Here is a 26,810-nt window from a genome sequence, read left to right as displayed (position 1 = left end):
ATGGATAGAGAAGAAATTGTGTTGTGGAGAAGAGATTATCTGATTAAAATAAAGTCATTTAGAGAACAAAACAGGAAAATTTACTATCTGGACGAAACGTGGGTTAACGCAGGCCACACTACCTCTAACGTATGGGTCGATGAAACTATCACAACATCGAGAAAAGCTTTTTTAGAAGGACTCTCTACCGGATTAAAAAATCCCACAGGTATGTTCCAAGCTTTTTCATCTCCTTAAGTTGTTCTTGTTTTCCATTTTAGAAGAAACATGCGAATTTAATTCATTCTTCTGTTAAAAAATTTTCCATTTAAATTGTACAGCGAATACATATTAATTTTAATTCTATATTTTTAGGTAAAGGAAAACGACTAATCGTCTGCCATATTGGCAATGAAAATGGATTCGTTGATGACGGCCTGTGGTGTTTTGAATCCAAAAAAACAGGAGACTACCATGAAGAAATGAATGGAGAATCGTTTGAAAACTGGTTTTCCAACATTTTACCCCGTATAGAAGAGAATGCAGTGATTGTCCTTGACAATGCTTCTTATCATTCTCGAAGACTGGAGAAGATTCCAACCACTTCTTCAAATAAATTAGACATTCAAAACTGGTTGCAGTCCAAAAATATCCATTTTGAAGACTCAATGCTCAAAGTCCAACTTTTGGCATTAGTCAAGCAACAAAAGGCTAAATACGAAAAGTACATTATTGATGAACTGGCCGCCAGTCAAAATAAAACTGTACTTCGTTTACCGCCGTACCATTGTGAACTTAATCCAATTGAGCTAATATGGGCTGAAGTCAAAAATTTTGTAGCCCAGCGAAACACTACTTTTAAATTTGGAGACCTCAAGTCAATTTTCAATGAGGCAATACAAAGCATTACAGCGGAGAAATGGGAAAAGTGTGTTGAACATGAAAAGAACAAAGTGGAGAATCAAATGTGGAAGTAGAGGTACTGATCATTGACACTGCAGATAATGATGAGGATAGTGATGAAGATGAAAGCACCTCAAGTTCGTAAACACTTTTTTCATGTTTCGCATAACCCGAATCAGGGATAATATGAAACACCGATAAAAAAAAGTTTATCACAAAAATAAAAATAAAAAAATACAGTGTTATCATCAAAATTTGATTACTCTCCTAAACCATGTATAATTTTGGAAAAATCTAGTAGCAATTTGAAACAAATTATATGCGTTTATGTAAAAGAAACGTTTCATATTACCCCGTTCTACGGCACCTACATTTACATTTCAATATTTGTAAACCATTTTTATGTTGTCAAATAAATACCCCTTAAAATATATTGTAATGTACGTTAATATTCCGCCACTAAAATTAATGTTTCTATAATAGGAAAAGCCCTCTAAAGCAAAGTATAATTATTGACGTTACCGTTATTGCCTCTATCTGGTCAACGTATAGAAAAACATTCTCTTGTAGTTTTTCCAGACTTTACAAAATTTCTAGCGTTAACAGTGCACATAACTAATAAAATTTTAAAAAATCCATTACAATAGTAAGTATACAATATTTATTACTTCATCGTGGTTCCAAATACGGCCCTGTTTTATAGTACACTTTCCAACAATCACCTGCATAGGGCATGCATTTGTTTACGTTCAGTCTATCCATAAAATGAATATACTATAGATCAATCGACAATTGAAGACCCCCAAACGTCTAATGAAACTGAAAATTTTCACCAAGTTTCCAAGGACAATTTGATCACATAACAGACAATCCACTAATTTTTAATCTTAACCTAAACTCGTCTAGTGAACTTGCTTATGTGATATTTCCAGAACAAAATTTAAAAATTTTAATTGATTCAGGATCTAGTAGATCGTTTATGAATCCAGATCTAGTACAGAGGTTATTTCCAACGCGAATAATGTATGAACCATTTGTTGTAAGTTCAACTTTTCAACAATCAGCACACGACCATAGTGCATTAATTCCAGCTTCGAAATTATTTAAATTACCAGATCCGCAAGATTTAAAATTTTTCTTATTTAAATTTCATTCAATTTTTGACGGCTTGTTAGGACTTGATAACCTTAAACTTCTACAAGCAAACGTAAATATAGACACTAATCACATAATAACACCTTATGCAAAAATTCCTTTACAATTTTATAAAACAAATTCTGATTTAAATTTAATCAGGGTTCAACCACGAACAGAACAAGTAATAAAAGTTAAAACATCAATTAAAAATGGAGAAGTAATTATTCCACACACTAAAATTCAGAAATGTGAAATTCCAGAATCCTTAAGTTTAGCAAAAAACGGTTGCGCAATAACAACAATTTTAAATAATGGAAATTCACCAATAACTATCGACTTCTCAGACCCAATCGAAGTAGAAAATTTTGATATATCATATTTGAGAACATTGACTTTAACAACTTTAATGACTGTCCATCACATGACTCAAACTTTGATATTTCTAAAATACGTGTTGACCATCTAAACTCCGAAGAAAAAAGTAAAATCTTAAAATTATGTCAAGACTTTTCAGATATTTTCTATAACGAAAATGTGCCTTTATCGTTTACAAATAAAATTAAACATACTATCAAAACTAGTGACGAAACCCCTGTTTACACAAAATCGTACAGGTATCCTTTCATTCATCGACAAGAAGTTGATCGCCAAATTAAAAAGATGTTAGAACAAAATATCATTAGACCATCTGATTCTCCTTGGTCTTCACCCATTTGGGTTGTACCAAAAAATTAGATGCGTCTGGTAAACAAAAGTGGCGCGTCGTAATCGATTATAGAAAACTGAATGAAAAAACCATCGATAAAAAGTATCCACTGCCTCAAATTACCGACATTTTAGATAAATTAGGTAAATGTCAGTATTTTTCAACTATAGACTTAGCATCAGGTTTCCATCAAATCGAGATGCATGAAGATGATATTCCGAAAACCGCTTTTAACGCAGAAAACGGTCATTTCGAATTTCTTAGAATGCCATTCGGTCTGAAAAATGCGCCAGCAACCTTCCAGCAGGTTATGGACTCTATATTACGCGGAATTCAGAACGAAAAGTGCTTAGTCTATTTAGATGACATTATTGTGTACTCAACATCCTTGCAAGAACATATGGAAAATTTAAAATTAGTTTTTCAGAGATTACGAGATTCAAATTTTAAAATACAGACAGATAAAAGTGAATTCTTACGACATGAAGTAGCTTATCTAGGACATGTTGTCACTCCTTCTGGTGTAAAACCAAACCCAGATAAAATTTTGGCCATAAAACGATTTCCAATTCCAAAAACAACCAAACAATTAAAAGGATTTTTGGGACTTTTGGGATATTATCGTAGATTCTTTAATAATTTTTCTAAATTAACTAAACCATTAACAAAATGTCTAAAAAAGGGAGCCAAAATTGAGCATAACGATGAATTTGTCAATTGTTTCGAGACCTGTAAAAACCTTTTAATTAATGAACCAATATTGCAGTACCCCGACTTTAGTAAGCCATTCAATTTAACAACGAATGCAAGTAACGTCGCGTTGGGAGCAGTATTATCGCAAGGGCCGATAGGTCAAGATTTACCAATCGCGTACGCATCTAGGACTCTAAATGACTCTGAATTAAATTATTCCACCATAGAAAAGAGTGTTTATGCTTAGTCTGGGCAACTAAATATTTCAGGCCATATTTATTTGGTAGGAAGTTTAATATAATAACCGACCATAAACCATTACAATGGTTATTTTCGCTAAAAGATCCATCTCCAAAATTACTGCGTTGGCGAATCAAGTTAGAAGAATTTGATTATCACATTATCTATAAAAAGGGTAAACTGAATACTAACGCTGACGCCTTGTCACGGATAGAAATTCACGTTAAAGAAACCCAAGACACTGAAGCATTTGATATCGACAAGTATGTAAATGATGTTTACAACGATCATATGGCACCTAGTACAGGTTACGATTTGGATCGGATTTCTGTTATCGCTCAACCGGACGACGAGCAGCCGTGTATCCCTGACGATGATAATAACACCGTTCATACAAATGCTGATCAAGATCCTGTAGTTGGTATTCCGATTTCAGAAACTGCTGTTAATTATGGTGCAAACCAAATAATAATCCAAAAGGTATTTCATTCACCCGCGAAACACAGAATTACAAATTTGTTTGACAAGAAACGTCGAATTACTGTACAATTCTCTGAAGACGATTTTGAAAAAAGTGTCATAACATTCATTAAGGAAGCTGTTGTACCAAATAAACTTTATTACCTGTATTTTGAAGATCCAGATATTTTTGAACCATTCGCTGAAGTAATAAGAAAAACCTTTAAGTGGCCATCTCTTAAATTCTTACGTTGTCTCAAAAAATTAATTGATGTTACGGATAAAAACGACATCAAAGAGATAATTCAAAATTATTATGAAAGTAAATCTAACCACCGCGGCATCGAAGAAACGATTAAACGTTTAAGAGAAAGGTATTACTGGCCCGAATTAAAACAATCTGTTCAAACTTATATAAATGATTGCGAGATTTGTATAAGAAGTAAATATGAGAGAACCCCAGTCAAAATCCCAATGAATGTGACTCCAACTGCATCAAGACCTTTTGAAATTATTCACCTTGACACCTATACTTTTGAAAAAAACAAATTTCTGACAATTATTGACAGTTTCTCGAAATATGCACAAGCATATCATTTAAATTCACTTGCTTCTGTGGAAATTGTTGATAAGCTTTTAATATTCTTTTCTCACCATGGAATACCCAACAAATAATTGTCGACAATGGCACCGAATTTAAAAATTCAGTGGTGACAGAATTATTAACCTTTCACAAGATTAAAGTACATTTTTGTTCCCCACATCACCCAGAATCAAATGGAGTTATAGAAAGATTACATTCAACTCTTGCTGAAGACATTAGATTACTTAATAATCAAAATTATTCAGCCGCTCCGATGGAACAAAAAATGATTTATGCCATACTTGCGTATAATCATACCATTCACTCTAGTACTAATCTAAAACCAATTGATATTATACAAGGACACGTAACCTCAAATGACCTTTTCGACCTAAAATTAGATCAAATCCTTGTCAATGATTATGTCAATTCACATAAAGAAAAAGCAAATATTCTCTATTCTCAAATTAATGATAAATTAATTAAAAAGAAAGAATATTTGGCTGAAAAAAGGAATAAAAATACAGACGACCCTCAAATATTCCAACCTGACCAAACTGTGTACTTAAAGAAACACACTCGTCAAAAACACACAGACAAATTTACACAACCGACTAAACTAATTAGTATAAATACGAAAAAGAAAACAGGTGTTACGGAAAACAAGGAAAAGTACATCTCTCTAATATTAAACGCCCTTTAATTAGGAAAAAATATAGTTTTGAATAATAAAATTATTTTTCAGAATTCTGCAAAAGACCCGTGCAGTCGACGACAAAATTACAGTCAAGACGTTATCGGATAACCCTGGACTAATTCCAGTTAACCTAGGGCACGCAAAATTAGAAGAGTACTCCTTTACACTTTTCAATTTCTACGACTTAAATCCAGTAATTATAGAATTAAATAAGTTACAGAATAGGTCTATAAACATAACCGCTTTAATAGATAGACACATAGAATATAGAATAGAAACGTTTAATTACATTAAAATATTATCGTTAATTCAAGAAAGGGTAGAAAATAAGCTAAAAGAGATAATTCCTCACCCAGATAGATAAGCGCGGACTAATAAATGGCATTGGCTCCATTTTTAAATCAATCACAGGAAATCTGGACGCTTCAGATGGAGAACGTTATGATAATCTAATACAAGAACTGCAAAATAATCAAAATAAGTTAACTTCGACAATTTTGGAAGGAAATTCTGTATCACTCAATTTAATAAAACAATTTAATTCTACTGTTGAAAAGATCAGTTACAATGAAATGCTACTGGACTCGAGATTGCATCAAATCGAGTTAATCGTACAAAAAACCACCTTTAAGGAAAATTCTAACTATATTAAAGACACACTAAATCAAATTATTAATATCTATGAAATTATTGATTCTGTGTTACAAGATATAGAGAATGCTATCACTTTTTCCAAACTTAAAGTTTTGCATTCAAGCATTATAAAAACAGATGCTTTGTTTTACGAGCTACAACGTATTCAAAAAGTAGTTACGACCAATCGAATGCCTCTAGAAGTTACTTTAGAGAATACACTTTTGTACGAAAAATTCATAAAAGTAGAAAGTTTTATATATAAGAACAAAGTAAATTTTGTTTTCAAAATTCCAATCACCCATCCAAACGAATTTAACTATTATCGACTCTATTCAACACCTGTACATCATCAGAGTTATTTTAAGGTTATCATACCAGAAAATAAATTTCTTTTAAAAAATAAATTGCACTTCTCATACCAGAGTACCGAATGTACTAAACTTAAAAATCAGTACTACTTATGCGACAAAATGGAACTTCAAGATGATAGGCAAAACGCATCCTGCACCATTCAATTATTAGAGGATAATGGATTTTCACCTGCTTGTCACCAAATCGCAATACATATTGCCAGTCCAATAGTCAATCAACTAGATGACTTAAGTCAATGGATAATAGTGTTGCCCAAAGAAGAACTAGTTCAATTAAAGTGTACAAATCAAAATGAACGTCTAAGGCTACTGGGAACATACATAATGAACATACCAGTACATTGTGAAGTTCAGTTTAACAACATATTGATCAATAATCGGCAACCAGCAGAAAATTCCAATCAACTAATTCTTTTCCCTGATTTAACAGACAATTTACCATTTTACCGACGTTGAGCTTAAGTACTCAACCATTGGAAGAAATCAAATTGGACGATTTGCAGAAGCTAAAAAGCCAAATTTTGGAAACCCGTCCTTCGTTAAGCTTTTCGGACATTTCCAAAACTCCAAGTTTTTGGACAATTGCAATTTATGGACTCTTGATCCTGCTGGTCATCTACATTGTCATAAGGAAACTAAACCTGTTAAGTTGCAGTAAGAAGACCATGATGGAAGAAAATCCTAAGGAAATGGAGCTACCACGTGATGTTCAACTACCCCGTCAAGCCGTATAGTTGAAGCTTCCAGGGGAGGAGTTACGAGGCACCCTTTTACGTAAAATGCAAGTTAAAGCAAATATTATTATAATATATATGTTAGGTATCGCTGAATAGACATAATATTGTTCTCGGGAGTTAGATTTAGAGTTAGTCAGAGCTTAACATTAAAACTAGTTAGACGTATTACGTATTATTATTTTAGTATATTTTCTAATAAAGCTTAAGTTAATTATTTTTAAAAAGGTATTTTGCAACACCGGTTTCGTAATTCATGATAATTTACCTACATGGAATAACAAGTGGAAATATTGTATTGGCTAAGATAATTAAATTTGATTTTACTATAGAAAAATGACAACTGATTTAAAAAGTGACTCAAGTTTTTTTTTACGAATGGTAAATGATACATTTGTAATAAAGTATTTCTGAAGTGATATTTAACACATTCAACACACATACTACTCGAATAAGACGATAAGACCCACATCATGATAATGTGACTTTATTTTAATTTATTTCAGCTGAATTTTTATGTTAAATAATTAAGGTGAAAACGCTAGCTGAGCGTAATACCTTATATGTAGTGGCACATAGAGTTTGTTTCTTTAACCGACCCATTGTAATGAGTTTTATGAGTACTAAAGTTTCAACTTACATGCAGTTGAACTATTTTTGGTGCATCTGTACGAAGATGTCCAGCTCAGGATTCATAATTAAATGAAATATTATTGAATTGCCAATGAAAAAATTTGGTATCTTTTATAAAGGAGTAATTTAAATACTCAAGAATTCAACAGGAAAAACATATAATTCAACGTTGGTAGGAGTATTAGCTCTCCAAAGTAGTTGTTTCTGATTTTTCCCTTCTCAGTTGAGAAGTTTTGATACAGAAAGGTCTGTACATGTTGATAATATTTTTTTAGTGCCACACAGCAATACTGTTTGCTGTTATCGATGTTAGGGCGGTGCAGGAATTTTTCTTAAGGAACAAGCCAAAAATATTCGTTGAATGCGAAATCAGGCTGAAATGATTGTGTGTATGCTAAACCTTATACATACGTTTATTAACTTTTGAAAATTGGGTCTTTGAAGCAAATTGATACTAGACTTCTTTGAACACGGATATAAAAAGGTCCATACGAAGTAGCTAAACTTGTCAACATTTTCAGGCAACGGAGATTCCTATTCCTGACAGCAACCGGTTATAATAATTTAAAATAATTAATAATTTAAATTTTTCTTGTTATTGGGAGAAGAAAACCAAAATAATAACGACAGCGCCTTAGAAGGCGAAATAGGAGAAGATGTCGTAAGTGAGACGTACAGCTGTTGCACTTATAATCCAAATATTGACGTGATTAAGAATAAGAAAGTGCATGATTTCTATGAAGCTCCAGTTGACAAGCATGTCCAAAATATTACTGGAGTTGTTAATCAACGCGATAAGGATTGGTGGTTATGGAATCGTGCTGTACGACACCATGAATCAATAGTGTTTTGTAATTTCCATTATGTTCTTCAGATAATCTATAAATTTAATTATGAATATTTGCATTAAATGTCATGAAGGTTTTGTTGATGAGTTTTACAAAAAAGTTGCTTATCACTACAAGGGAGTGTCTTTTTTGCTAGTGCATGAACATGACTTTTTCATATGAATTGCGATGTGTGTTGTAAAGCTACAAAACGTTATAATTTAAATTGTTCTTGTTATTGGGAGAAGAAAACCAAAATAATAACGACAGCGCCTTAAAAGACGAAATAGGAGAAGATGTCGTAAGTTAGACGTATAGCTGTTGCACTAATAATCCAAATATTGACGTGACATTAAGAATAAAGGAAGTGAATGATTTCTATGAAGCTCCAGTTGACAAGCGTGTCCAAAATATTACTGGAGTTATTAATCAACGCGATAAGGATTGTGTTATGGATCATGCTGTACGACACCATGAATCAATAGTGTTCTGTAATTTCCATTATGTTCTTGAGATAAGATCTAAAAATTTAATTATGAATATTTGCATTGAATGTGATGAAGGTTTGTTGATGAGTTTTACAAAAAATTGCTTATCACTACAAGGGATGTCTTTTTTGCTAGTGCATGAATATGCCTTTTTTCATAATGTCACGAATGGAAAATCCATTAATTCAAAAGATGGACTTATTGACTTAAAACATAAGAATATTCGAGGATTGCGAAATATTAAGCGCACGAGGCAAGGTCGCACCAGGATGCACCTAGTGCATCGTATCGGTGATGAGTCACCAACACCTGCTTACAGAATATGAAAAACAGGCGACGAACAATAACAAACTACGTCAGCCGATCAATCGGGTATAAAATACGCTGATTCAGCAGTATTGGACGAGTGTGACCAATCGACAGTAGTGCGACCAGCTGAACCACGAAGTCGAGATGTCGACTCTCCTCGAGGAAAGAAGATCAAGTTAAGTAGTCCATTAAAGTGACCAAGCCAGCGGCCAAAAAAGTCCTTAGCTTATGTATTCATGTAAGTACAATTGTTGAATTATTAACTTTTAGTGTGTTGGTTTATGGCTGTATTATACGGATCCACTTATAAATGTTTGGTCAATAGTGTCACAAGTAGATTTTCGTTAATTACTTATTCAGCAAATAATCGGCCACTGACCGAAACAAGTCGTCGACCACTTGAGTTGCAAAATAAGCAATCGAACCTTTTTAGAACGGAAGCTAGCTAAGGTGTTGCAATCACCAGTCAGCAATAAGTCATCAATTGTTCGGACAATGATCCAAGTGCTTAGAGGGATGGGATAAATTAACCGGTTAAACTAATAACCGGTTGTTTATTACCAGTTAATCCGTTAAAACACGGTTATTTTTTAAAGTCGGTTTAACCTAATAATCGGTTATTAAAAGCAATAACCGGACACAGGTTATTTTATTTAAATATTTTAATTTCACATTTTGTCCATATTATTAGTATCATTGTCATCCAATTTGGATTTTCTGAAAAACACCTTCTGGATTTCGTTTCCCTAAAGAAGAGGCTGATTAAATAGTATCTTAATATTCCTAATCAAATTCGGCTATATGAAGTGTCTTTAGGCATATTTTGGCGGCAGTATTAACCTGAGTTTTAAGCTGTAGTAACATAGGCCATCTTGTTTTATCAGAATGGGTTAAAATGAGAAAGACATTGTAAACACTCTATAAACACTCACGCCAAAATACGTCTTTTGTCAACACTCAACTCAACAGTGGCAACTGACAGCTTTCAGAAGGGACAGTTGACAGTGTTGACACTTGAGAGTGACTGGACTGACACTACTGACAGTGACTACTGACTAGTGACTGGTTGTGTTGTATTTGTATTGGCGTTTCCTGTTTCCCGCGTTTCAAATGTTTAAATGGTTTCATAGTGTCATTTCAAGATAAGAGAAAGAGATACGCTAGAGATTTATGAATTTTCAGTATTCACAATATATTTTATCATTCATTTCATTTGTTTTTATTGTGAGTTTGTGTGCCCTCATTCTATAGGTAATACAAGTGGTGCAAATTTTTAGTTTGGGTTGTAGTACTTGCATCATAGGGTATATAGGTTATGGGGGTATGGTGATGGTCACTTGTTATGTTTCCTCTAGAATTGAAGATTCGGGGACAGCTTGAACTCCTTGACTGATTGGTTTTGGTTTAGTTTTTGGCCGCACGTTCTAACTACATAAAATGTCTAGTAAAAAAAGCGAAGTTTGGGATTATTTTACTAAACGAGCTAACAATGCAGCAGTTTGTAACTTATGTGGAAAAATGTATAAAATGGGTGGTGGAACAACTAATTTAAAAAACCACCTTTTCCACAAACATTCTTCACTATCAGCCAAGCTGCAGAAAATGTGTCCCTCCACATCAGGAAAGTTAAAAAAACCAGCTGAAAAGCCTGCCATTGTTGAAGATGTGCAATCAGATACAGACACAGATACAGACGCCTTAACAATGTCAAGTATGGATAAGGTAAAATCACATACTTTACATATCTATCTTTTTGTGATTTAATTCCTTTTTATAAATAGGAATCTGTAATATCCAATAGTTCCCAGAAGTCCCAGAACACATACAACAGGATTCTGATATGGATTCATCCAGAGATTCAGAAACTACTATTGCTGGCTCAAGTGGTATAGCCTCATCATCGAGCTTCATCAGTGTTAAGTAACTTTTTAGTACAACCTACTATATCACACATCTTCAACCACCAAAGAAGTTATGAAAGTAAGCATGTTGCATATAAGTCCAATTCAAGTTACAATATCTTATTATTTATTTTTAAGGAGGTGGCAAAAAAAATGTTTCAATTACTCAGGCATTAATTTATATGATCTGTAAAGATAACATGCCCTTAAATTGTACTGAGAGAAAGCTTGACCAAGTTTCTACATGTTGTTGTTCCTTTATATTTACCTCCAAGTAGAAAAACTGTAATTATAATTGCCTTAATTTTTATTTCCTCAATACTATAGTTAGTTTATATCTTTGTAGATTACTACCCTTATTGAACAAAAATATATTACTCTGCAGAAAATTGTCTGCACGAAACTAACTGATATAAAAAGTGTTGCTATTACTACTGACATAGCCACTGTAATGAATGCCACACGCAGTTTTATTGTTTTAACCTTACATTACATTGTGAGTTTCTTGAAGTAGATAAGTCAAAATTCATATTATAATTAAAGGTTCTGTGTGGTATGAATTCTGTATATGTTCTAGATGAAGACAAAGGAGCTATGAAGTGCATGAATCTTGGAGTAAGAAACCTTATACCCATCATACTGGTCCACATATTTGTGAAGATTTGAGTCAGATGATAAATGAATGGAAAATTCCCACTTCAAAAATAGTTTCAGCTACAACTGATAATGGAGCAAATATTGTTTGTGGTGTAAAATTATGCTATCTGGATCTACCACCGATGACAGTTCAGAAAGTGAAAATCAATCACAAATGACAGGCATGTGCCCTGTTTTGCACACATTATAAATTTAATTGTGTCAAAAGCCCTAGGGAGTGAAAAGAATAAAAACATTGTTCATATAATTGAGAAGATCAAGGGAATTGTGGCTTTCTTTAAGCACAGTAATATAGCACAAGATATGTTGCGCGAGGAGCAAAGAAAAGAAGGAAAGAGTGATGGAACTTTTTTATATTGATTCAAGAGATAGCAACACGCTGGAATTCAACTTTTTATTGTCTTGAAAGATTTGTGTTACTGTCAGGTCATGTGGGCAAAATTCTTCTTTCACCAGTGCACAAAAAACCTCCTGCCATGTTAACACCATCTGAGATTGCAACAATTGAGAAATGTCTTCAATTGCTTAGACCATTCGAGGCAGTCACAAAAGACATATCCGGAGATAAATATGTTTCAGGAAGTCTAGTAATTCCGCTTGCAAATTGTTTAAGAACTTCTTTGACCGAATATGCATTAGTAATGCTGAAGTGGAATTAATTCAGAAAGAATTAAAAATTCAAATGGTAAAGAGACTAACTCCACTGGAATCTAATACTCTTTTGTCCGCAGCTACAATACTGGACCCCAGGTTTAAAAAGATACATTTTGCATCACCCATAAATGCGGCAAATGCTATTCGTGTTGTGAGTAATGAAATTAAAAAGGAATTAAGAAAGCAAGGATCCGGTAGTCCCCCTCAAGCTGGCACTTCTAGTTCTAACTCAACTTCAACAAGAACGTCATGTGGAGACATATGGAGTATTCATGACGAATTTGCTGCGATTCAAAATCAAAATCTTGAGGATGTTGGAGGCCATGGAGGCAGTCAACAAGGACTTCCAAGTGAATTAAAACTTTATCTCAATCAACCAATCCAACCAAGAGATCGGGACCCGTTGGAATATTGGAAGAACAGCAAGAATGCTTTTCCAGGGACCTACCAATTGCCTTAAAATATCTGACCGTATTGGGTGCTTCGGTGCCATCAGAGCGACTAGTTTCACTATTAAACAATGTCTGTACTGATCAAAGAAGTCGTCTGACTCCAAAGCACTCTGATCAGTTGGTTTTCTTAGGATCGTTAGACGATGAATATTGGGAAATTTAATATTGATTTTTCCAATATGTATTAATCATCGTCTAAGGACCCGAAAGGTTTTATTTTATTTATGTACCGGAAATCGGAAATGTGGATTTTTTTAAATAAAAATGTTAAAACACTTTATTTAACAGTTATTTTATTAACCGGTTAATTTTGAACAGGTTAACCGATTTCAGTTAAACCTTTAGAGGGAATAACCGGTTAATCATTAACCGGTTATTTTTTAATAACCTCCCATCCCTAGCTTAGACAAGCAATTAAGAAATTGAACTGACTAAGGGATCGCAATACCTTACAATAAAGCCGAGAAATTGGGAAGGTTAGTCAGAAATTATCCGCGAAAACTAAACGGTTCGGTCGCGAAAGTTAAGGGAACTCTACCCTGACACTTACCCTCGTCCAAAATGGTTTGTGAATTAATTCATGTAAGTACAAGATAATTTGAATTGAACCAACTTATGTCTGACAATGCTTTTTATTATTTATTATCTTCTTATAAATTCAGTATTCGTTTAATCTTTCTCTATGAATAAACGTTGTTGTTTTTGTTATCCAATCTTTGAGTTTAACTTGACTACGACCCCAGCCTGCACGTCCCCGCGTTACGACTAAAAATTAGATCGTGACAACTTACCTATATACCATTACCATTATATACTTATACTATACCACTATAGCAAAAACAGATAGTATCTTTTTATAAAAAAATTGTGAGAAATAATAAGAAGTTTTTTAAGAGGATTCCTTAAACATTTTGAAAAATGGCTGACGAAATGGAGGTTGATAGAAACGAAATCACAAAGAAAAATGAACAGATTGGCATAATATTCCAGTTATACGATCTAATTGTTTCGAAATTGCCTACAAATGCCAAAGGTTTCGAAAAAATTTACCAAAATGATGTGATAGATCTTGATATCTCAGATCAGATTTCAGGGGTGCTTTTCACTGTGTACACTTTACTGAGGAGGACCCAAAACAGTGCTGATTTCGGAAACGACAAGTACAGGGCTTATACTGCCAAAATAGGTGAAACAGATATCAACATAGCTGCAATTGCGACTGAATTCAAAGCTCTAAATCTTCATCTAGACTGGATGATGGCTACTCCTATAGTGAACCTGTTGACTGCCTTCAAAGGTTTCTTTGACGAGGTAAGAACTGGAGTTACTAAGTTCCAAGTTAGAGGAGACATAGCTACCAAAATTAAGAGAGCTAGAACCAATACATCTGGTAGAATTGAGCTGACTCCAAACGACAGAAATGTGGGTTTAGCATACTACGGATTGACTAACCAACACATTCCCTTACTACAAGGAATCACTTTGCCACCAGAAAGGAAGACTGGATTATTGAAGAGCCTGGGGCCAATGACTCAATGTGTGATGCTAATCAATGAGAAGAGCTATCCTCAGAAATTAGTGGAAGCAGTCAAAAACTCACTACGTATGCTCCCCATGTATGGTGAAATTGCAACGGCTCTAAAGGACTCAGATTCCCCGGGAAGAGTAATGGGACTTATGAAGGAATTAGCTGATTTGTTAGTGCTGACCACAGCTAAATCTACGCAGAAAATTTATTTTCCAAGATTGTGAAACCTTATATTTATTACTTAAACTGACTTTTGGCTGTTTTTAACGCTCTGCTGGCTTGTTTTGTCTGGTTTTATTATGTTTATTACTAAAAAAATCCTGGAAACAACATCATGAAAACATTTCCTGTATTTTACATTTTTAAATATGGTGGAAACAATTCTCGACGCCCATTGGTTGAAAATGTTGAATTCGACCAATCAGAGAATTCCTTTCATGTCAGACCATTTCACACTAGCCAACTTCACTTGTTTTTTTGTTTTTTTACTGTGTGTGCAGTGTTTTAAAGTAATCTTTATTAAAAATCTGTTTTTTGTGGTATTTGGACTGAATCCAATTAGTTTTTAATTACAGAGTGTACAGGGAAACTAGGTAAGTAAATTACACCTAAATTTGGTTATTTTGATTCATATTCCCATTTATAATAACATGCTTGGGTTTGATTGTATGTACTTGCAGCAAGTGCAAAACCGGCAGATTTCCAATGGAACTTCGCTAATTCCAACATGCTTCAATACTATACAGATGCAGTAATGGCAAACAAGGTGAAATTTACCATGCGAAGTGGTGGATCTGAGAGTGACACAGCTGAGGTCGTTTTCCATTCAATGTTTGGCACATACATGGACGATCTAGGAGTGTTGAGTGCAATAACAAATTGGGGTGCTTGGAAACAAAGAAAGCAACTCTCTGCTGTGTTCACAAAAAGGCATCACCTAAAGTTACTTTTACCCCCAAATTCTTTACAATGGTATCCAAAATGGCACAACCGTTGCTGACCAAAAACATGGGAAATATGGAACCTTGTGCAACAACTAGACCTAGCTTCAATGGGATCAGAAAGCGCAAGTTCAGTGAGGTCTTTCTTAGCTATTTACAAACAGGGAAGACTGTTTCAAACTACAGCACGGATCCTCTCCAACTCCAATTATCGCTCCGAAGACTTCGCGATGAAATTACCGCAGATATGAAATCATGCGAGGAAGCAGGAACAAGGACATGGTATAGGAGGCGAGACAATTCCTGGGTTGAAGAAGAAACACGGGTGGAGGAAAGCGGTGTTAGCTTCTGGGGTTAATTTCTGTTCGTCGTTATTCTACATTAGAAGAATTTTTTTAGGTGTTGGTATCCAATCTTTGTTTGAGTTGAAATTAATTTTGTAATTTGAAAAAAAAAATGTTTTTTTTTGTCAAAAGGGCTAGTGACTCAAATAAGATCTTTGAAATAAGAAGAATCGAACTTAATAAAAATTAAAACCAAAAATGTGTTCAATTTTTTTGTTTGTTTGTTAAGAAAACTAGCGAGTATGAAACAAAAGAAATAATCGAACTCGTATAAACACCTGATAACGTAGCTTAGTTTTGTATAATAAAAGTGACACATAGGGTTTGTTCTTACAAGCGACCTGTTAAAACGAAATAAAGGGTTCTTAATATGTTGCGGTGATGTAAACAGGCACAACAATGATTTGTGTTCTTATAGCGACTTCAGCTATTACGTTGTGTACTTATGAGTGTTGAGTGCACATTACCCCTAAAATGGGATGAAAGTACCCCTAGATTGGGATGAATTTACCCCGTGCAACGGGATGATGTATAATTATTTTGATGATGTCGCAGCGTGTTTAAATAATACAGAAATGTCTGTATTGGTAGAAGTACATTTATTTTAAATGGCACATAGCAATTCTGTTTGCTGTATGTGTAAATAAGGGCCGTAAAAGAATTTTATAAGAACAAACCCAATGTTAAAGTTGAAAACAAGAAAAAGAAAGACTAATACAAACATGTTTACAAAAAGCTCGTTTCTTGTCTCTTTTAATCAGATGAAAATTGAAAAGCAACTACATTTGTCTAAACTTTCATGTATCGAAAATTCCTAATACTGACAGCAATCGGTTATGCGTTACTTTGGAAGTTTTCTTATTGGTTGTATTTATTATTCACTTTAAATCGATTATTTCTTGTATTTTTACGTTTCCTCAAAGCACATTACACTCACATTTCAATGAATGAATAGATTTGATCAACTTTTTAGTATAACTAAATTATTTTTATCTAAATAAACTGTCAGACTAAGTTCGGCTCGGACGAGGGTACGTCGAGGGGTACATGTAACACGAGGCTAAACGATCAGCCACCAAGGTAAATAAGGTAGTAATAGCGTCAACCTTAGTAACTGCCGCGAGAGTAGACCAAAAAGAGGAAACATCCTCTGAATATGTACATGATGTATTCTTTTATACTACTTGTGCGTGCCTCATTCTTTTCGTAATTATTATAGCACATAAACTCATAAAATACGTAGTAAACTGCAGGAAAAGCAGACGCCGTGGAAATCCGAAATCGCCTATAAAAGAAAAAGAAAGAATTGAAATGACTAAGATGGGCGAAAATAAAAGCTCTACAGAATCAAAAACTTTTACGCTCGAATTAAAAGAAAATAAAGAATTACGCTCACTGTCCCAAGGCGAAACAGTATTAGCCCAAATAGAGTGTACTAAAGTACGCAAGTGATTTTCCTTAGTAAGGGAAAAAGGAAAAAATGATACATGTATCTAAAATTAATTCTTCTCCTATGCTGCAAGCGGATGACAATCACTTTGTTATTTAAGTCATCGCGGTACGAACGTTCACAAAAAACTGCTGATGAATAAATATCATCGTTATTTCATTTCTAACTTGCACAATCCAGCATACGAGAATAATTAATAAAAAGCGCGCGCGAAGATTAATAATTACATAATGGTATGTAAAGAAACAAAATAATTATATAAAAATAATAAGGGGCAAATGAAAGAAAAAGTATATTGGGGCAAAAAAATACACTACGAGCATATGCGGTAATTAAGTACCGTAGTCGAAATATGGGGCGTTAAATTCCACGGGTTTACAAATTCAAAAATTATATGAGTTGCTAAATGTAATAAATAAACGATTGCAAAATGTAACTTGAAGACTTTATAAAAGTCAAACGGGGCACGTAAGAAAAAGATTACAAAGTTTCAATATTAGGACGTTAACTGTTTTCACATGAAATGATATGAGCAAGCAGAGCTTGATCAGCATATTGCAAGTTTTCGAAGAATTACAGTAAGGCTTTACAATGTATCAAAATAAAACCAGTGGTAGGCAAATGGACAATTTATAATATAGGTTTATATCATATTTAAGAAAAACAAAGGGATTTATTTTTTTTTTAGTGCATAACTTAACTAAGGCTATTATCAATATGCCTATATATTTTACGAGGGATTTTATGATTATAACGGGAATGTTAGACATTAAGATTTAATTAGCAGTAGGTAGTAATACGTTTTTTTTTATTGCGTTTAACACTGACGGGAGTTACTACGCGAAGAAGCCAGAAGGAAACCACTACAAAATGAAGAGCGATCAAGGCTTTGGATCAGACTCGGTAAAAACTAATACACGCCACTGGAAATGGAAACTAGAATCAGCAAAAGTTAAAGGTCCGGGCATTTCTCTAAGGAGACTGGAAACGCTGACGATGAAAAACCAGCCACGGGACGTCAGACCGCGACCACAGTTGAGTCGGTTTGTGATCGTGGCCGCGGTAGGAATAGACACACTGGGCCGTGGTGACCTGCCGCGGGGGATGATCCCAAATCGGCCCCCGTCAAGTTTTGTCGGGAGCTACACTTTGATCTTAGCGAAAAGGTCCAGCACAAGGGCCTACATTTTGATCTTAGCCAAAAGACCGAGAAGCAGAGCAGAAAGGCAGAAAATATGTTGCTCTAGTGATATTTTTGTCCTCGGCCAGTACCATCCTACCATCATCGGTTCCAGGCAACCGTCAAAATATAGTTCTGGGAATTGTTCCACCTGCACATCCAACGTAAACAGATATGTAGTTCCAGGCTGCAGACACCGTCCAAATTGTCTTCAGAAGCCATGTTTAGTGCAGTGAAGTGCCGCGAAAAGAAAATAGAATCCCCAAACAAACAATAGTGCGCGGAATATTAGTGAATCGCGAGTGAAAAGTCTCCCGCCTCAGTGTTAAAGCATAGAGACATTAAGTTTTTTTTTTTACAAACTCTAGAGGTAAGAAAACAAAAACATTTATTTTTATTGTTATATGTTTTCTTTTATAATTTTTCTTTTGGGGTATGAACGGGATACTAACGAAAATAACGGAATTTATTTATTTTTTTTTTTATCAACCTATCGGAACTTATGTCCATAGATACTACATTTTATGATTTATTTTTAATTTTAATATTGTGAAAAGCTAGGGACTACCTTTTGTCGGCCGGGGGAATGTGTCACAAGTAGATTTTCGTTAATTACTTATTCAGCAAATAATCGGCCACTGACCGAAACAAGTCGTCGACCACTTGAGTTGCAAAATAAGCAATCGAACCTTTTTAGAACGGAAGCTAGCTAAGGTGTTGCAATCACCAGTCAGCAATAAGTCATCAATTGTTCGGACAATGATCCAAGTGCTTAGACAAGCAATTAAGAAATTGAACTGACTAAGGGATCGCAATACCTTACAATAAATAGCCGAGAAATTGGGAAGGAGGGTTAGTCAGAAATTATCCGCGAAAACTAAACGGTTCGGTCGCGAAAGTTGAGGGAACTCTACCCTGACACTTACCCTCGTCCAAAATGGTTTGTGAAGTAATTATCATGTAAGTACAAACTCTATTAAACCAACTTATGTCTGACAATGCGTCTTATAAATTCAGTATTCATTTAATCTTTCTCTATGAATAAACGTTGTTGTTTTGTTATCCAATCTTTGAGTTTAACTTGACTACGACCCCAGCCTACACGTCCCCGCGTTACGACTAAAAACTAGATCGTGACAATAGACTTAGGTGTTTAATAGAAAACTCAGTGTTTTTCCATCCTTAAAACTGAGATCCCGGCGCGACGTTTAACGTCGTGAGTCAGTTTAATTGATAAACACAGAAGGGCTCATAAATTAAAGGTGACATTTGGTGGAGACGCCGGTCTGTTTTGAGATGGATGAAAAACAATAGTTGAGTTTTTTATTTTTATTTTATCTTTTGGGGTATGATACAGATTGAGGAAAATAATGTGTGGGCTATAAAAGAAATTTTAGGTATTATTATCTTTTGGCTAGGGATAGTAACGTTAATGTATTTAGTGATATTTTGGGGGTTACCTTTGCTATTGAAGCGCTCATTTGATAAAATTTGGTTTAATATGGGTGGTACATCTTCAAAAGAGGAAGAAATTATTATCCCTCAAGCAGGAAACAGTAAAGGATTATCAAATAATTCGGGAAAAGATAATTCATGGTCAGCTAAGGAAATTTTAATTATTATTTTTTTGTGCATGGGGGTATTAATGCTTGTGTATTTTAGCGTTAAAAAAATTATTAGTTTGATGAATAAGCAAAATCGCAAAGAAATTGCTAGGAATAATCAACTTGTTTAAAAAATAAATTTAATTATTAAAAAAAAATTAAAAAAATAGATAAAATACGTAAATAAATAAATAAACATAACACATACATGAGTTTAAATAGTCATTGGCATAATAAAAATTGTCCATGAGTGAATCGAGTGACAAAGATCGAGTCAAACTCGCAGTAGGGCTCAAAGTTTGTCGGAAAAAGAAAAATTCGTGTTACGTGAAGCTATCGCTAAAGGTCGAAACCCAGAAAAAGTGATAAAAGAATTAAAAGATTTCAAACCCGAGCGCATCATAGTTCGACTGTGTGTTCTCCTGCTTCGACACAAACGGCAACTTCTTCACAAAAACAAAAGCTTGACAAACCCAGTTCAGTTGTTTGTTTGACAAGCAGTGAGGACGAAGAAAATACTCTTGACAAAACTGTCGTGAGCGTTCAAGCTCAAACTCCCCAAGCCTCGGCTTCAACTTCTAAGCCCCAATCCACGGAAGTTTATTTCAAACCAAGAGCTTCATTGAGTAGAACTCCGCCTAAAACCGCGAGAAACAGAAGGTCCTTGGCAAGAAAGTCCCTTAGAAGTGGTAGTGCCACCAAAGCTTACCTCATCCCGCCCCACAGACTTATTACAAGGTTGTAATAATCCTTGCCCACCCCCTGTAATTCGGGAGAGAAACCGTGTGATACGCCCTAACGATACTTCAGTAATGGCTAACATGACCCTACAGGCAGCTTTGGCTGAGCCAAAAACTCCAGCCACCCCAAAGTTTACATGTCCACCTACATTTAACCCTTCTATTGACTCTCCCATTATTTTTGTGAATAAATACGAAAAAGCAGCGATTGTAAATAGCTGGTCAGAAAATCACAAAATATCTTATTTAGCTAATTTTTTGGAAGGTCCAGCCCATACATGGTTTGGTAAGTATATTAGTGAGCCAGAAAATCAGATGAAAACTGGCTACTACTTCGACTTCTCAAGCAATATTTTATACATTTCCAGAAACTGTTGGAAAATAAGGGAAGTGATTCGGTTCAGTTCCTTGCTTCATCACTTTATATTCAACTATCTCAAACGAGAAGTTCAACATTTAGAAATATTTGCGACTCGTGTGGGGGGCAAAATAAGAACTATACTGTGTTCCGACTTCTTCACTATATATTCCACGTTGAAAAGAGGCTACAATCGATAAAACTTACGTTTCCATAAGAGGGCATTCCTATTTGGAGTGCGACAAAGACTTTGGTTTGATTAATCAAAAAGAGCCGAGCTGAAGGTACAGAAGAGTGGATTGAAAGTATTCAAATCAGCTAGAGTCTAACCAATGCCCTTTGAAGTGGTTGAAGTGTACAAAGCAATTTTAAAAGAACTGAGACGTTCATTTTTAACTCTTTACCGAGGTAGTGGTTTAAAATTTTATACCACTATAAATACAACCCAACCGAGTTAGTGGTCTTATTTATGGACCACCTATTCAAACTCATTTTGCAAGTAGAGCAGCCTGCGCAATATTAACCACCGCTCGGCCAGGCCGTTACTTTGGTATAGTAAGCGTAAGAGTGAATATGAGATAATTTTTTGTCACTTTGCTCTCTTTGGCGCCAGTGTTTGTGTTACTTCTGCACTGTTATCACGGTTTCACATGGTCGACGTTGTTATATAAAATAACGTATTTTTTCTCATTATATTTATGTCAATTCCGACTTAGTACTTGGAAATAAGTAAGTATAACAAGATATTTTGTTGATTCACTTTTTTGTTTTATCGGATTTCCGTTAAAACACTGGTGTTCTTATTTGAACCACCGCGTCAGTTGCCAAATTTAATTCAGACTATTTCAGCTGCGAGCGGAAACCGATATATCATGGAAAACGGATATCTTCCATTCCATTTAGTTGGGATGACCCGACAAGAACTAGAAGAGAGATTGAAAATTTTGATGCAGAGTCAATTCCATCAGGAGACGAGTCCATTGATGAGGATGCTAACCTTGAAGGCCAACTTGATGGAGAACAAATTCCAGATGGTGAACAAGACATTAGCATTGTTATGTCCCGACGGTGAAAGTGAAAGTGATTCAGAAAACGAACCCTTATCTATTTTACAACAAAGGCTAAAAGGTAATACTGTTGAATGCGATTCTCAAGAATTTTCTCCAGATTGGGGAAAACATGTACGTTTTGATAGTCCTGCAGTGTTCAATGAGAAAACTGGTATTCCAGATCAAATCCTTTCATCAAATCCGAGCCCTATGTCACTTTTTAGTTTATTTTTTGACAAAAATCTTATTGAAAAACTGGTATTTGAGACAAACTTATATGCACAACAGGAACAAATCCAAACCGGTAAACCCTTTTCCAAAACCACATTCAACGAAATGTCCGCATTCTTAGGCATAAATTTGCTAATAGGAATCAAACGAATGCCAAGTTAGAAAGACTATTGGTCCAGCTCACCAGACCTTCATGACAGCTACTAAGTTCGCTGATGAGTCAGAAAAGATTTGGGTGGCTTTTAGGACACTTCCACATTAACGACAACTCACTTATGGCTAATCGTAATTCTCCCGATTTGACCGACTTTATAAAAGTTCGGCCAGTTTTAGATCATTAGGAAAGGCCTTTGCAAAGTCTCTACTACCAAGCGAGGTTCTGGCTCTTGACGAGAGTATGATCAAATTTAAAGGCAGAAAGTACTCTCAAGCATACATGCCCAAAAAACCTATAAGAGGTTATAAGGTGTGGATGCTTTGCGACAAATCAGGATATTGTCTAAAGTTTGATATCTATACAGGCAAGTCAAGCGTTCAAAACCGCAGAAAAGGGCCTAGCTTTCAGAGTGGTAACCAATCTTACAAAGGGTTTCGAGGGAAAAAAACCACAAACGTTTTTTTGACAATTATTTCACAACCGTAGAGCTTATGCACAGTTTGAAACAAAGAAACATACCAGGTGTCCAAGAGGCACCCTGGACATAGGAGATTAACATGGGAAAACGGTTTTGATTTTTTTGCGCCCTGTACGGTTGATTTGATGGAAAAATCGTAATATGAAAGTTGTAGTACCTATCACGGACTAGTTTTCTGTATTTTTTTCAGATCTCTAACTTGAGCCCTTTCGGTCGTAAAACACGAACAAAAATGAGAAAATTTAAACTTTTGGCCTGCACTGTATAGGCGGTTCTCGGGCAACGGGTAAACAATCATTGTTGCTGGTACGGTTGCTCGACAACCGCCTATACAGTGCAGGTAAAAAGTTTAAATTTTCTCATTTTTGTTCGTGTTTTACGACGAAAGGGCTCAAGTTACAGATCTGAAAAAATACAGAAAACTAGTCCGTGATAGGTACTACCACTTTCATTAATACGATTTTGTCCATCAAATCAACCGTACAGGCGCAAAAAAATCAAACCGTTTTCCCATGTTAATCTCCTATGTCCAGGTGCTCTTGGACACCTGGTATATTCTGTAGGTACAATAACCCAAATAGAAAACATGTTCCTTCTTTCAAAAGTGATAAAGAGCTTCGAAGAGGCGATTTTGACTGGTACACAAGCAACAAAACATTTGGCTCTAAAATGAAAGGACAAAAGAGCTGTACATTTATTGTCAACTTATCACACCCAGAAGACTGCACTGAAGTAAACCGGCGTAATAAAGATGGCAGTGTTATTACAATACAATGTCCAATGCATTGCGAGAGTATAATAGCAATATGAACGGTGTTGATAAATTCGATCAGCTACTTTCAAATTATAAAATTAATCGTCAGAGTAATAGTGGTGGCACCGAATATTTTTCTATTCTTGGACGCCTCTGTTGTAATGCCTACTGTCTTTATAAAATGTTACCACTTGATAATAAAGCTTCGGCGAAAGACTTTAGACGGAATATTATAGATGGATTAGTTGCAACATACTTTGGTGTCACTTCATTCAAGAAGAAAAAATATTGGTCCTGCTATCCAAATTAAGAAGTCCAAACCCTTTGTTCCGGATGAGATACGACTATGTTCAGTTGCTCATCAACCAGTCAGAAGTTCCAGAAGACGGTGTGGATTATGCAGTTCGAAAGCCAAGCCTGTCCGTACTGACTGGCAATGCTCAAACCTGTCAAGTTCCACTTTGTTTAGGTAAAGAAAAACAGTGTTTTCAAATTTTCATAATGTTAATGTAATTAATAAGAATAACAAATAAGCAAGACCTATTTTTTCATTAAAGAGCAAATACAATATTTTTGTTTTTTTTGTTCAACCGTCGCGGTGGACTAAAATATGAACGACCTAAATTTGAAAAAATTACAATGTGTGTTTCAAAAAATGCATCAATTAACCTAACCTAACCTAACCTAACCTAACCTAACCTAACCTAACCTAACCTAACCTAACCTAACCTAATATATCATAATGTTTCTTCTGATTTGTAGAAGAAAAGTTGTTGCTCCAGTTATATATATTTTGGTTTATTTTCTGCGCCGGTAAGAGAGAGGTACAGAAGAAAAATGTCCCTTTCCAACTCGACCGATTCGAGAACTAAAAAATAGTTAGAGCATCCTCGCCTAATTTACTACAGGACGACATATATGGGATGTGGGAATCCAGCCCTGTAACAAACCCAAAATTTAAACCTACTCAAAAGTGCAGAAACGGAGAATTTGAACTGCCCGATTATTTATACAATGGTACGTAAGTTTTCTACTGATAATATTACAATGGTATAATCATAATTTATTTAAGAATTTTAGAGCATTTACCAATAGTCACATTAAGTGGAAAAATCTGCAAGATTTGAAAAAATTTTGTGGGCCCGAGGCGCAGAATTATTTTTCCAATATTCCACATTCAATAAATTAAAATACCTGAAGCCTCTCTGACTCGAAATTAGTTTATAGTATCATGCAGGGTAAGTTTTCTATTTAAAAACAAAAAAAAATAATAAAAAATCCTGTTTTTTAATAGATGAAGCATGCAAGTATTTTGCTGAAAACACCATTACTTGAGTGTTCACTTAATGACATGGCGCCTTCTTAGAATGTCGCGCATGGACATGGCGCGTTTTTTCCATTTTTTTTATGACGTCAAGTGAAAGAATGTTGTTTTTGTAAACCACGCTACATGCTACATTAAAATCTACCTAATAGGTGCTACTACAAATGCTGAGTCGTCATTTCTACCCTAGTTCAAAAATCTAGTTAAAATTTAAACAAGACTGTAAGGAATTAAAACCTTTAAACTGGTTTTTCTCGAAATCGATTTTTTTGACAAAGCGCCTTTTTCCCCTGTGGTCTTCATATGTAAACCTACTAACCATTTATTATAATGTCTTCGTATGTACACATGTAACTTAAAATTTGTATTAGGCTAAACGATATATTTTTATTTTTGTTAAAATTTAGCGAAATATTAAGCGCACGAGGCATGCAAGGTCGCACCAGGATGCACCTAGTGCATCGTATCGTCGATGAGTCACCACCACCTGCTTTACAGAAATATGAAAAACAGGCGAGGAACAATAACAAACTACGTCAGCCGATCAATCGGGTATAAAATACGCCGATTTCAGCAGTATTGGATGAGTGTGAACCAATCGACAGTAGTGCGACAAGTCCTTAGCTTATGTATTCATGTAAGTACAATTAGTAAGAGAAATACCTAATAAGTTGAATTATTAACTTTTAGTGTGTTGGATTATGGCTGTATTATACGGATACACTTATAAATGTTTGGTCAATAGACTTAAGTGTTTAATAGAAAACTCGATAGTGTTTGATTCCATCCTTAAAACTGAGATCCCGGCGCGACGTTTAACGTCGTGAGTCAGTTTAATTGATGAACCCAGAAGGGCTCATAAATTAAACGTGAAAATATGAATTGCGATGTGTGTTGTAAAGCTACAAACGCTTATAATATAATTTTTTCTTGTTATTGGGAGAAGAAAACCAAAATAATAACGACAGCGCCTTAGAAGACGAAATAGGACAAGATGTCGTAAGTGAGACGTATAGCTGTTGCACTAATAATCCAAATATTGACGTGACATTAAGAATAAAGGAAGTGAATGATTTCTATGAAGCTCCAGTTGACAAGCGTGTCCAAAATATTACTGGAGTTGTTAATCAACGCGATAAGGATTGGTGGTTATGGAATCATGCTGTACGACACCATGAATCAATAGTATTCTGTAATTTCCATTATGTTCTTGAGATAAGATCTATAAATTTAATTATGAATATTTGCATTGAATGTCATGAAGGTTTTGTTGATGAGTTTTACAAAAAAGTTGCTTATCACTACAAGGGAGTGTCTTTTTTGCTAGTGCATGAACATGACTTTTTTCATATGAATTGCGATGTGTGTTGTAAAGATACAAATGCTTATAATTTAAATTTTTCTTGTTATTGGGAGAAGAAAACCAAAATAATAACGACAGCGCCTTAGAAGACGAAATAGGAGAAGATGTCGTAAGTGAGACGTATAGCTGTTACACTTATAATCCAAATATTGACGTGACATTAAGAATAAAGGAAGTGAATGATTTCTATGAAGCTCCAGTTGACAAGCATGTCCAAAATATTACTGGAGTTGTTAATCAACGCGATAAG

At 34.8% G+C, this 26,810-nt stretch overlaps 1 protein-coding gene across 1 annotated transcript; it reads left to right on the top strand.

The window, feature by feature from the left end:
• Positions 1-5,505, top strand: LOC145739970 (uncharacterized). Its single transcript, XM_081995291.1, has 4 exons — positions 1-208; positions 355-768; positions 3,762-4,138; positions 5,446-5,505. Exons 1-4 carry the CDS (start codon positions 1-3, stop codon positions 5,503-5,505), a joined length of 1,059 nt encoding a protein of 352 aa, XP_081851417.1.
• The last annotated feature ends 21,305 nt before the right edge of the window (positions 5,506-26,810 follow it).

The sequence above is a fragment of the Ips typographus genome, unplaced genomic scaffold (assembly GCF_016097725.1).
Source record: "Ips typographus isolate SLU unplaced genomic scaffold, UJ_Ityp_2.0 IpsContig82, whole genome shotgun sequence".
Lineage (NCBI taxonomy): Eukaryota > Metazoa > Arthropoda > Insecta > Coleoptera > Curculionidae > Ips > Ips typographus.
The sequence above is the reverse complement of the archived record's forward strand: the minus strand, read 5'-3'. Positions and strand labels throughout refer to the sequence as shown.

What these genes read in the sequence shown, in the direction of transcription:
- LOC145739970 (XM_081995291.1), top strand. Translation starts at nt 1, where the DNA reads ATGGATAGAGAAGAAATTGTGTTGTGGAGAAGAGATTATCTGATTAAA. An exon ending in TCGTTTACCGCCGTACCATT is followed by an intron (nt 769 to 3,761) that starts GTGAACTTAATC and finishes TTTCGCTAAAAG; the next exon opens with ATCCATCTCCAAAATTACTG. An exon ending in ACCAAATAATAATCCAAAAG is followed by an intron (nt 4,139 to 5,445) that starts GTATTTCATTCA and finishes ATTATTTTTCAG; the next exon opens with AATTCTGCAAAAGACCCGTG.